The sequence below is a fragment of the Larus michahellis genome, chromosome 2 (assembly GCF_964199755.1).
Source record: "Larus michahellis chromosome 2, bLarMic1.1, whole genome shotgun sequence".
In the NCBI taxonomy this organism is placed as follows: domain Eukaryota; kingdom Metazoa; phylum Chordata; class Aves; order Charadriiformes; family Laridae; genus Larus; species Larus michahellis.
The window spans coordinates 145,279,424-145,296,448 of NC_133897.1; the positions used below are offsets into that span (position 1 = coordinate 145,279,424).

The 17,025-nt window shown below is 41.6% G+C and overlaps 1 protein-coding gene across 1 annotated transcript in view; it reads right to left on the minus strand.

Annotated features, from left to right (window-relative positions):
* The window catches only part of NIPAL2 (NIPA like domain containing 2), a 52,459-nt gene that overhangs the window by 27,389 nt on the left and 8,045 nt on the right, over positions 1 to 17,025 (minus strand). Inside the window, 2 exon segments of the mRNA XM_074577508.1 lie at positions 3,957 to 4,128; positions 7,287 to 7,355. Of these exon segments, the coding sequence (XP_074433609.1) occupies positions 3,957 to 4,128; positions 7,287 to 7,355 (241 nt within the window).

A 17,025-nucleotide genomic window follows, 5' to 3' on the forward strand; every position in this document is an offset into this window, starting at 1 on the left:
GGTCATTTTGGGGTAGGCAGGGGAGAAGATCCAGGTATGAGGAGGAGGGATGCATTTAGAGCTGGTGGGACCTGGGTCTCCTTCAGGGCCAGAGCTCTGTGTCAAGGAGAATTAGCACCAATTTGGAGAAATTTAAGAATGCCTGTATGCGTAGCCAGAGTTAAACAGAGAGCTAGCTCTGCCCAAGACATCTGGGAACAAATTCATCACCGCTAATTGACTACTCAAACCTATTCTTAGTTTATATGATAGATATTAATGATGCACTGAATACAAAGGAAGATATTTCAGAATTTAGGCATTTGGTGCATGACCTCTTGATAGCTATCCTGCACACTGAACATGTAACAGTTCTAACATGATTAAATATTACTGCTGGAAAAGTGGTGGACAAAACATGAAACATTTTTCCCCATCCTTAATGACAATATCCTAATAAAAACGCAAGCCAAATATCAGAGGAATTGCTCAAAAGAGAGGCCATTAAGGTGAGCTTAATTCTGGAAATGGATTATAGCACATACACACTGTGGAGAGAAGAACCCTGAAAATCCTTTTGTTGCGTATTCTAGACATGTACAAACAAAGTATTTTAAAGAATAGTCTGGTGAATGTTTCCCAGTTCTCATTAGTAACAGAGTTCTCAAAATCCCAAGTTCTTGGGCCACAAAGACGTTACATTACAATGAGTGAGAGAAATCCATTTCTATGAGAATATTTGAGAATCTTTTTCCTAAAGCACCATCAGGGATATCAATTTTCAAAGCCTAAAGCAATTTCTTGTCCCACAGCTATTTAGAAGGAGCACATGAACATGCCAAGGGATCTCGACAATGTCAGTCTAAGTGAGTTAAGTGTAAACCAGCTCCCTACAGAATTATGAAACCTGCAGAAGAAATTATCTCTGATACCACTGGCCTCTTCTCATACCCCCAACCCCCAAGTTATTTCTACAGGCAAAAGCAAGACAATGAGCTAAAAACCACAGCAGCCTGAAATTACCCATGCTACATGTAAAACATGATTTTTAATTCTTAAGTATAAAAAGCTTTTTAATGATCACATCAAACATGTATTACTCCTCCACTTTTAAATTAAAAATTTACCAATTTCTCCTCTTGAAGAAAACAACTGCTGTCTTCTCAAACTATTTTAAACCCTGAACAGATGTAGAGCTTGCATCATTGCAACCACACACAGAAATACTTCCACTGTGTAAGAAGAAAAATATAGTCCTTGTAGCTTAATTCTAAGAAAAAAAAATATTAAAATCTACTGGTGTCATGCCAATTCATGGTCTGTGGTGCTGGATTTTTTCTAAAACCCAGCCATCAGAAGCACCCAGCTCAATAGAATGAGACACAAACTTTTCACTATTTAATTGATACCGTGCTAAGTGCAAAATTCAGTTGGATGCAGTTAAATGCGGTAGCAGAGCATAATAGATGTTGGCTCCATCTATTTTAAGACCCAGGATGCTTCCTGTCTCAGAGGTCTGGAGATATATGGTGAATACAACCCAAATCCATTCTAGGCAGAGACGCCAGTCTGCCTTATCCTTCTCCAAAACCCTGGTTTCCAAGCAAAGGAAACTTTCCATGCAGATCCAGAGTGACAGAGATCTTCAGAGGATCCCTTAGATGGCTGGGCATACTGCAAAGCGCATTTCCCCTCAGTCCAGCGTAGGTACTGAGTACCCAATGTCAGTGAGAGTCAGCTCTCACCATGTGGGATGTGTTGACACCGAATTTCAAAAAAATGCTTATCAGAAGGGTGGGCTTAGGGTTCAGATTCACTTTTGGTTTTTTATCAAGTGCTTAATTTCTTAATTTAAAAAGTTAACTTATGAAAGACACACATACAGTAAACCTCAAAACAGCTGCAACTCACACTGTGCAAAGTCCACCCTCCACCACCTAAAATAGGTCACAACTTAATGAGAAAAATATTTCCTGACCTTTTAAATTGGAAGACCTGCTGTCTAAACTACCCTTTGCCCAGTTGTGCTGATGATGCACATGTGTCCTGGTCAGTTTGTCATTGCCCTAAATGATGGATTCTTGTAAAATTAAAAGGATGCTCTCTCTCCCTCTCTGGCTTTAATTTCAGAAGGCAGGAGACTATCTAATGGTAGGAAGTGTTACTGGGAAGTTATTGTTGTAATTGGCTGTCTACATCAGTTTTACTTTCCCTTCCTTAAGGGAATGTTTTCTAGACTAAATAAAATTTCAGATATCTCTATTGTTTGGACTATGAAATGGATACTGTCAGCTGATATGTGGGAATGGAATATTAGATATTAAAGTGCTTTCTGGCATCTTCCAGGATAAGCATTTTGGGTCAGTTAAAAAAAAAAAAAAAAGGTGAATGAGAATTTTGATGAGATATAAAAGTTATGAAAATTGTTTCTTGGTATTTGTTATAAGTAAGGGGAAATGGAGAATGGAGGAAACAGATGGAACAATTCTTTGCATATTGCAAAGGTAAAGAAGAAGGAATCTGCCCAGATAAAAATCAACCCTAATCGCGACCTCTTTGTAGCAGCTTAATAACCAATGGAATTTTTTTCTCTTCCCACTGCTTTTCACCTCTTCTTTCTAATTTTCTACTTTTGCGTTTTATTCAGTTTGGGGAACAAATTAGATTGGTCAACATCCCTTTATGTTCAGAGACATCTGGAAATGCGTACTTTTGGTAAAGATATAACTACTGCTACCAAAATCACACTGGGATATGTCACATTAATTTACATTTTCATCTCAGGTAATATCTCATTCCTTTCTTTGAGGAACCTTTCCTACAATGGTGAACTACTGTGGCTTTATGTCTCATTCTCCAAAATTCTGCAATAATTTAACATTAAAGGTTACAGTAACTTGCCTGCAGTTTCCTTCCCCCTCTATCTCTCTGCTAAATTGCACTCACATATGGCTGGCTGCCTTTTTCCACTGCAGCCAGGCAGTCCAGCGGGAAGATAATTCATCTTTCCTACCATACCATGCAGAATCCCTCACTGCAATGTCACTTCCAAGCATGAAACTGGTAGCTAGAGACAGACCATGAAATGTTATCACTTGTCAATAGCAAGCGAATGAGCACCAGTGTATGCAGAGCTGTTGTGGTATCTCAGCCCTGGATGGTTCAGCTGTGGGTATGGAGTGACTCGGTTAAGGGATACAGCTGCACCTTGTATTCCCGTTTTCACAGCCTCCGTACAATATTGCCCTGTACACTCTGTGTTGCATTAGCACAACATGCTAAAGTATTTTAAAACTTATGTTTCTTTATCAAAGAAACAGACATCTCATATGCGTCAATACCTTAATTACGAAAAACCACGTGAAGTAAAGAGAAAGATCATATCAAATGAGTCCTATGGATAGGACTTCTGCTAAAGTCCAATTAATCTGCACATGAAGGAACAAATGATGTCCATAAATAAACTAAACATTTCAGGAAATTTCTAGGCCCTTTTTGTCACACACTGCAGAGATTCAAGCAAGCTTGCCCATGTCAACATGAATCATGGTGATGGGCAGGGGACAGGCAGCAGAAACCGCTTGGTGTGACAACAGAAAACACGTTGCAGGTACTTGGGATCACACCACAGCTCTGTGGGGTCAGCAGGATGCCAGCCCCCTGCTCCGGGGGCTTGCAGAGCCAGCAGCACTAGTACAGCCCTGGGTGACCAACTGGCAGGAATGAGCAGAGCACAGAGAGACACAAAAGACAAAACTACAGAAAAAGAAAGCTATTAGAAGAGTCTCTGAGTTAAGTAGAGGGTTTGTGTTAAACTGTCAGTTCATGTAATTATATGAGTAATTTCTTTTCAAACCACAGCATTAACATTTTCCCCTTGTGTTCCTGCTGCAGTTCCTGCAGTATTATTCCTCTAGTCACAAACAAGCGCATCATTAAAGTATGTACCCAAGCAAAAAAATGGCAAACCATCTCACCTATGACAGATACACATCCCAGTGGAGCGACAAGGGCAATGGGGGCAAATCCGTAGGCTATGAAATTGCCCACCTCTCCAAGCCCCAGGAGAGTAATCCCACACCACCATAGCTTGCTCGTGTAGTAGGGCTTCGGCTCTTTTCGGCAAGCCAGTCGGAGATGAGAGCATTTCTAGAAAATTAATTATTAGGAACAAGCATGAAAAGAAAGACTTCCATTGTGTTCTTATGTCTGACAAAAGTGGAATAATTAAGGGGGCTGTCAACTTCAAATTCCAGGTGTGTCAAGGTTTTCTTTTTAAACATGACTTTCAGCTTGCTGTTGCAGACATACTTGCTTTGTATTAACTCAGTGCTGCTTCAGATGTGTGCTTTCTTAGCTGAGGTGGAAATGACTGTAAAATTAGATCTCTGAATAAACCTGAAAAATATTAAGTGAATACTAGCTAATGCTTCCTAGCTATCACTGCACACCCCTGTTCTCCCAAAGCAAAGCTTGGCAGTTGTGCTGTGAATCTGGAAACACTCAAAGGCAGGAGATGGGGCAAAATCAGAAAGGTGGCAACAAACTGGGAGAAAGGGACCGGACGCCATGGTGTTCCTGCCCCCTGATACATACCCTAGCCAGAAATACGATTTCAAAATGAAAAAGGCAGCACTTAACCAAATCTGCTGTAGGGAGGACTCTAAATTAATTAGGTAGAATTTATGATTTGGTTACAATCTCCTGTTTGACCTTAGAAGAAGATCTCAGCTAAAGCATTATTTTCAGAAGGAAAACAGCTATACCTGTGTCAACAGATATAATATATACTCAAGTAATACTTCAGCAACAATTCTTGTTACATGGTGAAGGTATCACTGACACATGTTGTAATTGCTTTCTCTCTGGCTGTACAGCAATAACCTCTATATAACAAGATAACTTGACTTTGATCACACTGGTCTTCTGAAACAGAGTCCAGTCAATCTCCACCATGAAAGTGTCATGATTGGGAAGGATGCAATATTTACCGCATTAGTTCTCCAGAATATTGTTTCCTTTCTCAGATTCCTCACTGGCCTCTCTGCATAGGTAACAAAATGGGTCAAAAAAGTGGGAAGCCAAATGATACAAGTGTTGTAGTATAAATGGTGGTAAAATACATTTTCTTCATCACTTGATGTTTGATTTTGGAAGCGTCCCTGCAGAGCCCCAGGGAAGTTGTAAACAATTTTCCTCATACTCCCATTCTACTCTGTAGGCTGCGCTACAGAGTATGGGCCAAGCAGTAACGTCTGTGATCCACCATAGCCTCAGTTGTTCCTCTTCTTGAGAGGATGCAGCACATTATTGCAGCTTCGTGCTGTGGAATGTGTTCAGGGGATGAAATTCTAGGAAGAAGTTTAGTTTTCCTCCTCTCCAAGGAGAAAGGGAGCATAAGAAAATCATACTTCCCTGAGCCACAGACCAGCAATTCACAGTAACATCCAGGATTTTGCATGTTCCATTTTTATAAATAAACACAAAAAGAAAAGCCCAATAAAGATCCAATTGAAATTAATATTAAATAATATTCAAATAAAGAATCCAAGTTTCTGCTGAAAACCAGATAGGACAAGTTCTTAACGGAATCCTGAGCTCTGGTTTCTCCCCAGATTCTTGTAGGAATAACTCTTGAAGGCACAGCGTGATTGAAAAGATGTGCGACGAGCACAGGAGGGTGAGCTCAGCGGATCCTCTACAGCCTCCTTTCTCCAGATGTCTGCTGCCTTTGCATAGTAACGTGTGCGGATGGTATTTAGGTGGAGGCTGTTTACAATCCAGCTGAAATACATTGCAAATGATGGGCTGTTCTTTAGCTGACAACCAGCTAGAGGGAAGAGAGGGAGGATAACTGTCTGTGTGGTGGGCAAGGGAGAGTGAACAATAAAATTTGTCCTGTCCACTTAATATGAGTGTGAAAATAAATGTTGAGATCTAGGGAAAGCCATTATTCATATTTATAAGGTGTTGTTACTAAATGGAGAAAAAACAATTTAAAAGACAAATAAAAATTTTGGTTGAAACTGTCTGTCAAATGGCAATGCAGAATGATTTTCTAGGTTTTCTTAAATAACATTTTAAAAGCTGGAAGGTAGTTCAAATCCAGTAAATGCTGTTAAGGATCACAAGTCAATAGAAGTCTGTCTGCACGCCTCTGTACATTCCCTGGCAAAGCATCCACTTTGGCCCTCAGTGCCCTCAGCAGACAAAAGATATGAAGTCTGAACAACTTCATTATTATGGGCTAGTCTGAATTTCCACTTCAGCAACAAGAGCTTTGCCATTGAAACAGAGCCTGTCCTAGTACCATCACCGTCAGCAGGTTGGAACTCATATTGGAGAGGCAGCAGTCGTCTCAACCTGCCATCTCTGGCTAAACAGATTTCTTCCTATGGGGTTTTCCAACTAGAGATACTTAAAAGGGAATCAGTGAAGAACCTTCCAGCATTAATAAAATGGGTTATTATGAATTAAAGATTTCATATTCATGTTCCACAGCTTTCTGTTTCACCCTTTACAGAAAAAGCAAGTAGCTTTATATGAGACATATACAACTCATAAACTACAAGCTAGCAAAACCACTTTTTTTTCTGGACAACTTACACAGCAATGTCTTCTGCACTTTAAAAACTTTTGTTAGAAGACCTAAAAACACCATGAAGTCTACAAGATACAGATTATAATTAATTATTTAACTTTCTATTGAGTATGTATTCTAATTATTAATACAGAAAGGATTTTATAAATCTCATCCTTCGACCCTTTGCCATCATTGTAAGGTCAGCACCTCCCTTTGCTTTTATGATTTAAAATAATATCTGCTCAGATTATTTTATCCTAATAGCAGAAGGAAAACTAAATTAGTCAAAGTCATTTTTGGGCCCAACATTGCAAAAAATTGTGTGGTGCCTCTATGCATTTAATTACATTAATTGCTTCATTAAGCAGCGCCTAAGACCTTGTGGTCAATTTCATTTTAGATTTGGACACTGAGACAGGTTCATCTGATGTCCAGTGGGACCACAAGCAGGTCACAGCTGGTATTTCCTTATGGCACATTACAAGGAGGAGGAGGAGTTATGAATGTTTATTCTGTTCCCATATAAGAATCACGGCACAGAACAGGTTGAGAGGTAGCATACTGCCAACCACTGCAGCAGGGCACTGTTAAACGCCAGTTAAAGTGAGGGAATGTTTATTAAACACAACAAAATTTGTATTTTGAACTTCACCATAAAACCAAACTATAACACAAGTTACTTGCTAAATATAAACAACTCTGAATTAAGAGAAATGATTCATACCTGTATATTCAGAGAGACACTAATCAGAAAATTTGAAGCAGCAGCAAGTAAAACTCCCAAGAGCTGAGTCTGCAAGATCACAAAACAAAGAAATACAAAAATATTTCTTATTAGTTTAAGAAGAACAATACAATGGTGGTTTTCTGGTAGCACATCGCAACCCAATCAAAAACAAATTATTGCACTTTTCAGTCAGTGAGTTCATGCTAGACCGAGTAAACTGATAAAAAATATCTCCGCACAGTTGACTAGGACTTAAGTAGTAAAAAACTGGGAATGGAAAGGGCATCCCAGCGCAGGAGGTGGTCTTGCTGTCCTTCAGTAGAACACCTTCTTAAATGTCATGAAAGAAGAAACTCATCAGGTCTCAGCTGAACACTACACACAGGTATTGTTCTTCTCCAAAAAAATAACCTGTTTTGTTACACAATCCAGAAGGAAAATCAACAACAATCGAACCATTCATATTGGAACACAATTATCGTATGTGTTAACATATGCACTGTTTGACAGGGCAGCCAGGAACATAGGTCTCCTGATAGTTTCTTTAATGTATTGTGTTATTTCATCAAACTCTTTTCTAATCAGCCTGTCTAATTTTCAGAAAGATTTGCAAACTTTCTATGAAGCTGAGAGATTAAAAACATTCAAGCAGGATTCATTATTTTAGAAAGCAGGCGTTTAAAAATGGCATTTCAGCAAGCTCAAATAACAGGTACATGGTAGAGCTCCCTGTCTACTTTCAAAATGTTGTAACACTTTGTACGTTGTTGTAAGTGTATTCAAGACCCATTCAAGGTCACTCGTATAAGTACTGTGAGGAGCCCCTTTAGCTTGCAGAGAAGTCAAACATTCTATCAGTGAGTTTTTATAAACAAGGTCATGGTAACAAAACCCAGCATTACTATTGTTTGCAAGCTGTAAAGCAGCATCCAACGCAGTGCTCACAGCCTCAGCTTTCATGACTCTTCTCCAAGAAGGTCACTGGGCGCCTATGAACAGGCAGTGCCTACCAGCCACAGAGACTGTTGCCCCTCAGCATTTATAAAGAGCAATATGTGTTCCAGCCTCTTGGAGATGACAACAGGAGATCATTGTTATGGCTAGATAATTCCCAGACTAGGAAAGAGCATCCCCCAAAACTTGAAGAAACAACAGCCTTATTACGAACGGATGATAACATTCTTATTTAAGAGACACAGCTGAATCTGTGTCTCCAGCCCATGCATTTCTGTAGCAGCCTAGACTCAGAAGGAGAAGCAAAACTGAATCGCTCTGAGTGAAATGCTTGGCCACCTGCCAGGTGTCACCACGACATGACTGACAGGTACAAGGGGATGCAGAGAGGGGAATGCAGGAGGTGAAAAGGCTCTCTTTGCTCACACACCCTCTGTGCCAAGTAATACAGCATCAGTGCCACTGCCTGTGTGCAAGAAGCGTTCAATGAGAAGCATTACTCAAGAGTTTTGCCCATACCCTTTGGTGCCTGGCCACTGGAGGTCCTTCCCATCTTAAATCCTCTCTTCCCACTCCAGTTTTCCCCAGTGGATGCTCCAGCAGCACATCGTGGGCTCTCACGCACGTTGTATTTTCCATGTTCTGAGAACTCCCCTCACTGGGAGCAGTGGGGAGTGTGTGACAAGATGTCTCAGCACACCTCAGCACAGATGTCCCTGCTGAGATTAGGCACTAACTGTTACAGGGGCAGGAGCAGCCGAGCAGCCTCCTTACACACTGGGGAAATGCTGTCAAATGGTTCCCACCCAGGGCCCCGCAGGAGCGGAGGGGATGGGTTTTCCTTTCTGAGGCTTTGATGCTGGTGGTAGTACATCTTGCGCAAAGTTTGGCCACTTCACAGGTGGATTATTGCATCATCCTGCACACACAGCAGCTTCAATAAAACAGCAGTTAAATCAAAATTTTTTTCTTACTCCTGAAGACTTGTTCTTTTTAAATGACAACATGCTCCCTTGTGAGGGGGTGGAGTGGTGGCCTTGTCAGCCTCGTCATGAAGGGTTTAAGAAAAAGGAGACAGCAGGGAATAGAAAACAGAAACTACCACCTCATTTACCCCATTATTTTATTGCTTTCACATCAGTAATTGTGATACATCTATACTACTCCCAGCAGAGAACCCAGTCTCTCTGCGGCTCTTTCCATTTCAGTGGCCAATCCTGCCCTTATGGCTGCATCTCTAGATAACCCCTTGCAGGTCCTTACTCCCAGCTTTCAGCTGTGCAGGACTCAGGAGGCAACCAGTACCCCAGGAAGGACACAGGGTTGGTCTCAAGCCAGTGAAAAGGAGGGTCTCCATCCAGCTCTTGAGTAAAACTTGCATGCAGCTGGTGGGCAGAGGATGGGACAATACGTTCCACCTGTCATCCAAATAAATGTGCAAAATCCATGTATAGGTACCAATGATGACCTGAATATCTGTGGGGAGCTGGAGACCGGCCCTGCTGTGGCAGGGCTGGAGCACAGGCTGATGGCCAGAAGGGGCTGCCATGGGCGGGGTGGGAGAGGCCCGGGGGTGGGCAGGGACAGGCAGAGCTGTGGGCGCTCTCAGGGCCCTGACAAACACACGCAAAGCTGTTGAGGTGACGCTCCCTTGTGCCTAACTTAGGTGACCTCCTGTGTCTGCACATAAGGAAAAACAGTGCCTGTATGATCAAGGGAAAGTCGTAGTGACAGTCTGGGCTCAAACCTTACCCTCATCGCTCAGGTCATTTTATCGTAATGACCACATGTTTCACCTGAGCGTTGCTGTTGGCATATATACTGCGCTGCCTGCTCCAGACTGACACGTGTTAATGAGCTCTGTTTAATATGGTGATAGCACCATACTTCCAAACCCAGTGCTGGACAGACCCCTAAAGATTAAAAGCAGAGTACGAGGCCCGAAGGAGGTCAAATATCACATGGATCTGTCCAGGGAGATGAGATGAAAGTACAGTAACGCCACGCAGCTATAGCATGGCAAAACTGTCTTGTACAGGTTCATGCTCAGACATGCCAATATTAAAGAAAACAACAGGGGAAAAAAATGCACTAAAGAGGAAAATTGGATTATTAACTTCACAAATCAGAGTGCATCTTAAATCAGCAGGCAATTTCTAGTGCACAAGAGCTATCACATACAGCAGCGCTCAAAGCAGGAGAGAAAAAAATGGGATACCATCTCAGGCTAGTAAAACTATGCATGAATGAAAGATGACCTACAACAGAAGACAGGTCACCCTATCAAACCAAAATGGTTGCTGTATTGCCCTGAAGTCCACCACAACCCTTTTGCTCCCATCTTGTCATGTAAAAGGCTTCATTATTTGTGCTGTGTCTGCCATTCAACATCCTTTAGAGGCTAGAGCACCAGTGGAACAGCCAGTTTTATAAGTAATAAACATGATATTCTCTGAACACAGAGTTTCCAGTTGAGATATCCAGTTGTGATATCATCTGCAGCACTGCAGGGCTTCCCACACATAAGTCTTGAGACAAACCTCCATGAGGGAATTCAGTTGCAGACACAACTTCAGAGCCACGGTGCTACTTCAGTCAACTAAGGACTTCTACAAGAAAAAGCCTTAAATATTCAAAACTATTGGCATAAAATGCAAGTCCCTTCATCACCAAAACATCTGTCTGAACGTACAGGCCACTTTGTTGGACCCCAGATTTGAAACAGTTGACGCATTCTTCCAGTGCTTCCAAATGCTTGTCACAGAAACATCCTGTCCTTAAGTTTTCCAGAAAGTAAAAAAAACACCGCAGAAATTTTATTTCCTTCACCTCAATATGGTTTGGAAAAAGCCATGAAAGTCACTTGCCGGCTTTGCAGTCCTTTCTAGACAGTCCCTGAGCACACAGACCATGGACTGAGGCTGTGGATCTGCCGACATTTTCCTCCGTGGCAAAGCCGGCTTGAGGAATGCCTTCCTCTGGCCCCCTGTTCCCTCACTGGCTCGTTTGCATTAAAACTACTGTTTGTGAGGCCTGCAAGGCACTGTTCCATTTCCAAACTGTTCCACTGTTTGAAATAACCCTCCCAAAATATACCCCATTAGCATTGTGTTCTTTATAAGCCACCTGCCAACGTTTAGCACTAAAGGAGGATCAAAATTCACAAGCCACAGCAAGGGTTTTAAAATCGTGACCCCGTGTAGTTTGCCAGGGGTGACAGTGGCCCGTACAAGGGAGCTGATGAGGGGGAATGAGTTCAAGAAGTGGCTAATTCCTCTTGAGCAAGGCACCCTCAGCACTCCCCTGTCATCCCCCATCCCAGTCGTGTGAGGCTCGCGCACAAGCCCAGGCGTGGGGCGTGGAGGTTTGAACGATGGGTCAGTAGGCATCCATTTGCCAAGTGAAGTGGCAACACATTGCTATTCAAAATAAATGAGCGGCAGTGTGGCATATTGCTGCGTAAGGTCCTGCTTTGAGCACTCACGCAGGACCTGATGCTTATTTACCCTAGCACCTTTTCACATCATTCTGGCAGTGTTTTGAAAGGGCATTTTACATGCAAAGTCTCTTTTTATTGTCAAAGTATTGTAAGGGGTTCATGGCAAATGAAAGCCAGGCTGAAATCTAAGTCTTTGGCACTAATTCTAACAAATTTATCCTTTGCAGACTAAGATCTGCATTGGAGACTCAGTTATACTGTGAGATGCAATTTATCCATATTACATGTATGTTTGCCTAATGCACATTGAACTGCAGTTGCCAGGCCTGTGAAAAGAAAAGTTAGAAAGATTAACTTAATTTGCATTGACTAAAATGTGTATGGTCATTATTTATGGAAAGTTACTATGCCTATAAATTGAACTGATGAGCAGAAAACAAACCACTTCAAATGTATGTTGTCGGCTCACTTATCAGGGCTAGTTAAACTGTTCCTCCTGTTTTTCTTTATTTCTGCACTTATTTGTGATCTAAAGGTGTTTCCAACAAATGTAATAACATATACTACTTCAAAAACTACACATCGTTTCCAGTAATTAGGATTTTGCCAGATCTCAATGGATCTCATAAAAAAAGGGGGGGGCGAAATGTCTTAAACTTCCAATTCTGAGTTAACTCTGAAGCAAAGGGAATTCAGAGTCCTTAACAAAAACCATATTTTTCAAAGATCCACCATGTGGAATTAGGAGAGGCTTATCATTTAGCTATTATTATTCACAGAGCTCTGGCTGTACTCAGTTCTTTACAGATGTATAAAGAAAACAAGGTCCTTGGTTTCAATGGTTTTCATAGTGTGATTCATATATTCATATATGGGTCCAGGCCCATATGAAGTACTGAAGGATAGATGAAATAAGAGTAAAAGGGCAATTACCAGTGTTGGAACATGTAATGAAAACACAATTGATTTGTTCATTGTGACATAAAAGAAAAGGACATTGTTCAATATACAAGAAGGAGAGAATTAAAACATTTGGCACCATCTTTGTAAGGAACAGGAGGAGAGAGATTGGTAACTAAGTCAGGATAAAGTTGAGTGAAGACAAGAGTTTGTAGGTTTTACGCAGGTCGCCAGGCTGGATTCCAGACCACAGTAGACAAAGTTTGTATCTCATGAATATTACAGCATCCTTGCCTTTACTAGGTTTTACCTTTCATTACTTCACAAATGTAAAATATATCTCTTTCCAGAAAAGAGACAAACTGTAAAGGCTGGAAAGAGAGCCTGGTAGGTTATGAAAAGGTGTAGGAACTTGAAAGGATAACGCAACTATAGAAGTGGGACCCTTCTGTTCATCTCCATGCTTTAATCATTTTCATGAGATCTTATTTATAGTCATCAGTCTGATTAATTAATGCCCATAATGGATAACAAACTGAGACAAATAATATGAATTGTGAAATATACTAATGTAATTTTCAATGCGCTCACTAAGGCTATATACAAACATATCCATCCACTGTAATGTTAACATCATGAGTAGTAATTTTTTTCCTTTCTGAAGAGCTACAATCAACCCTCCCAAATCCTAAATTTCAATTTCTTATTCTCAGGAAACAACTCGCAAAATTAGAAATAAATGGGACAATAGGGAAGGGCTAGAATGGATTTTTACTCCGTTCCTCAGGTTAACAGCCTGGGATACTTTGCTGCATAATCAAAGACCATTTCGTATTTTTAATACTACCTGTTAGATTGCAAATAAAAACCTCTCCAATGAGCCTCTGTATAGCAGAGGCTCTAAAAAACTCAATCATAGTTGATAACATCTTAACAGAAAGATTTTCTCAAGGACCACCACATAACTTCTCCATGGCAACTATAGAAATGGCATACCTGGGAAAAGCAAGAATAGGATTAAAAACTTTTGCCAGTTTCCAGGTCCCTCAGGAGAAACAAGGAGGCAAGCCAGCATTACCTGACCACCCTGTCCCACAAAAGAGCCATCTGGCTTGGGGATGCTCCTCTATCACCGCCTAGGAGCAGGCTTCCTGGATATTCCTGTTTGTCCCTGTCTAACTCCTGGTGTACAAGGTAAGGTTCAAGCCAGACCACTTGAAAGGCTAGGTATTATTAATTCCTAGAAGCTGTAGCCTGGCTCACATTGAGAGGATGTGCTGCTCCTCTCCCTGCTTCATGTGGCTCCCTGGACCCCTGAATCAAGAGCCGAGGAGGGGACACAAGGCACACGGGGAGCTGGAGTGTACCAGTTCTTGCCCCGCGAGATGGAGCTAGCGCTGCCTCTCTCAGAAAGACGAGCAAGCTCAAGTCTGAACAACTGAGTAAATAGCGCTGTTAAGTGTTACAACAAGTTGCAGAACAAGGCACAGCGAGTGCTGTTGCAGAGGTGGCTCACTCTGCATGTACGCACAAACATGCCTCCAACCCAAACATAGCTAGCTCATTCCCTCTTGTTATTGTAGTACGAGTCTTGCTGGAGTACAAACGAGCTATTTCTAATTCCACTTAAATCAGATACACAAAACCCCAACAGCAATGTAGCCAGCTTAATACATTATTTACCCGATCCTAAAAAGAGCTTGCATGTAAAAATCTCCCTTCACCAGCTGAGAGGAGCAGGGGAACAACATGCTGTTTCCAGCATGCACCTCTCCAGCATCACTTTACAACAGAGGCAGGCTTGCCTCCCATCCTGTCTCAATTAATCCTCTGTTAGCTATAACTAACCCTTCCTTTGATGTGCACAGAAAACGCTTCTCCACATCACAACCCGAGTGAACACGCTCAGCTGTTCAACCCTGGTGTCACACGTGCGGGACAGGACTGGCTGTCCTGCCATAGAGACATAGGCTGGAAACGAGGACACTTCCAAGCCAGTGGCATTTCAGAATAGTTTCTAACAGGAGCAACAACAGAGGAGGGGGGAAAATAAAAGATCTGACTGCATTTAGAATGAAGTTTGATCCATCTGTTAAAAGAATTACTTGATTTTATGGTAGGGGAATGGGCAGCCCAAAGGCCCTTCCAGTCTGCCGCTCCTGCAGAGGAGGGGTGCTGTACATTAGTTCCTTGCTCTCCTTCCTGCACCTCACGCGCTTGGCTCTCCTAGTTTTATTTCCACAGAGACTGTTAATCATTTACAGATAGTTCCTAATGCAAAAAAAATGACTGGACTCCAGAAGGCAGAACCTTCTGGTTAGCAGCATTATTCATTTTAATATAAACAACTGCTAGATCAGTGGTGATTTAAAAACAAGAGGTCTTGCACTCTCTAAAATATTCACACGTACGTGTATGGATGCATACACACACAAACACACAACTGGATGCTTTTAATTTGCAGATACTTCTGGTCAAAACTGTAAAATGCAAATCTGGAGATAACAAAAAAAACTCTTGAAAGAAATGACCTCATATGCAAATTTCTTGGAGGGGCCTGAGATATAGGCACTGGACTCAGGTTTTCCCAGCTGCTTCCCTGTAGCACGTTACAGTTGTGCATTTTGACCTTTTACTATAAACTGTAACCTGGTTTAAAGTATTGGTTACCATTTTGTAGTTCATAGTGGGTGCTGACATAAAGACATAGTTGCCTTCTGCTGCAGAAAACAGAAATCAGTTTAACTTCTAGGTACTCTTATCACCTTTTTAAGATCCCTGTTGCACTTAAAGAGATAACAAGGTGGCAAGTTTTTTCCCCAGTTTTGAGTATCATTGATCTTTCAGCAACTGTACCTTAGATGGATTCTCCCATACAGAACATGCTGTCTTTTTTTCTGGTATTTTAGTGTTACTATAGATTATAATGGTTAGAAAGTTTTTTCTTGACAGGGATTACTACAGAGATGGGGCCATGAAGATAAATTCTGTCTTCTCCCTTTCAGGAATTTAAAAAATGAAGGAGAACCGAGCACCCTTTTCATAAGTCAGATGCTATCATCTCTATGCTTTTGTAAGCCACGCGTTGCTCTTCAGTTTGTCCTGGCAGCCTCTGATCTGTAGTTGTTGTGGTTTAACTGCAGCCGGCAACTCAGCCCCACACAGCCACTCACTCGCTCCCCCCCAGCAAGATGGGGGAGAGCACAAGAAGGGTAAAAGCGCAAAAACTTGTGGGTTGAGATAAAGACATTTTAATACATAAAGCAAAAGCTGCATGTGCAGGCAAAGCAAAATCAGGAATTCATTCACTACTTCCCATTGTCAGACGGGTCTTTAGCCACCCCCAGGAAAGCAGGGCTCCACCATGCATGATAATTACTTGAGAAGACAAATGCCATAACTCCGAAAGTCCCTCCATCCTCCTTCTTCCACCAGCTTTTATTGCTGAGCATGATGCCATATGGTATGGCATACCCCTTTGGTCAGTTGGGGTCAGCTGTCCCAGCTGTGTCCCCTCCCATCTTCTTGTGCACCTCCAACCTGCTCGCTGGCAGGGAAGCGTGAGAAACAAAAAATGCCTCGATGCTGTGCAAGCACTGCTCAGCAATAACTGAAACATCCCCATGTTATCAACACATTCCATCACAAATCCAAAACACAGCCCCATATAAGTTACTATGAAGAAAATTGATTCTGGCCAAAACCAGTACAATAGTCAAGAGGGGGAGCCAGAGCATTGATCAGATGAAAGCTGTTATTATTTGTTGGACTGAAGCTTCTGCAGACACTACAAGCTTTGCTCTTTGTCATCTTGACAGGATGACTGAGTCTTTGCAGCATGATAACACAGACATTGAAGGATAATGTTCATGGCGCTTTAGTCACTGCAGGGAGCAAAAGATTGTCACTGAAAGAAAGAAAAAAAGGAAAGAGATTAATGTCATTAAATACAAGAACCTTGTGACAATTCCAAAGCTGGGGGTGGGGTGGGGTGGTAAACAAACAACAGAACCCCCACAAAAACAGAAGAGAAATATTAAGAAATAGTAGGTTAGAGTCATAAAGCAAAGTAAATGGAGTCACAATCTATTTACTCACAAGCCAGAGCCCCAAAAAGTTAAACTAGGTTTTAATTGGGAGTTAACTCTCTGGGTAGAAGTCTATTATGTACACAAAACCCATATTTTGGTTGTTTTTCACAGGATTCTCTTTCCAGTGGAGACATCCTTGGCTGTTGAAGAAAAAGGCTTCAAGTGCAATCCATATCAGCTGGCGAAATGACTTTGTTTTGGCAAAATGATTTTGTTCAGAGGAGGATGACAGTTAAATCATCAGACATGTTACCTAAGAGTCTGATGGAGATTTTAACTCCCATGAAGCTGATTTTTTTCTAGAGGATTAAAAGTCATCACGAGCTAGGCTTGTCCACAAGAGGATATATAC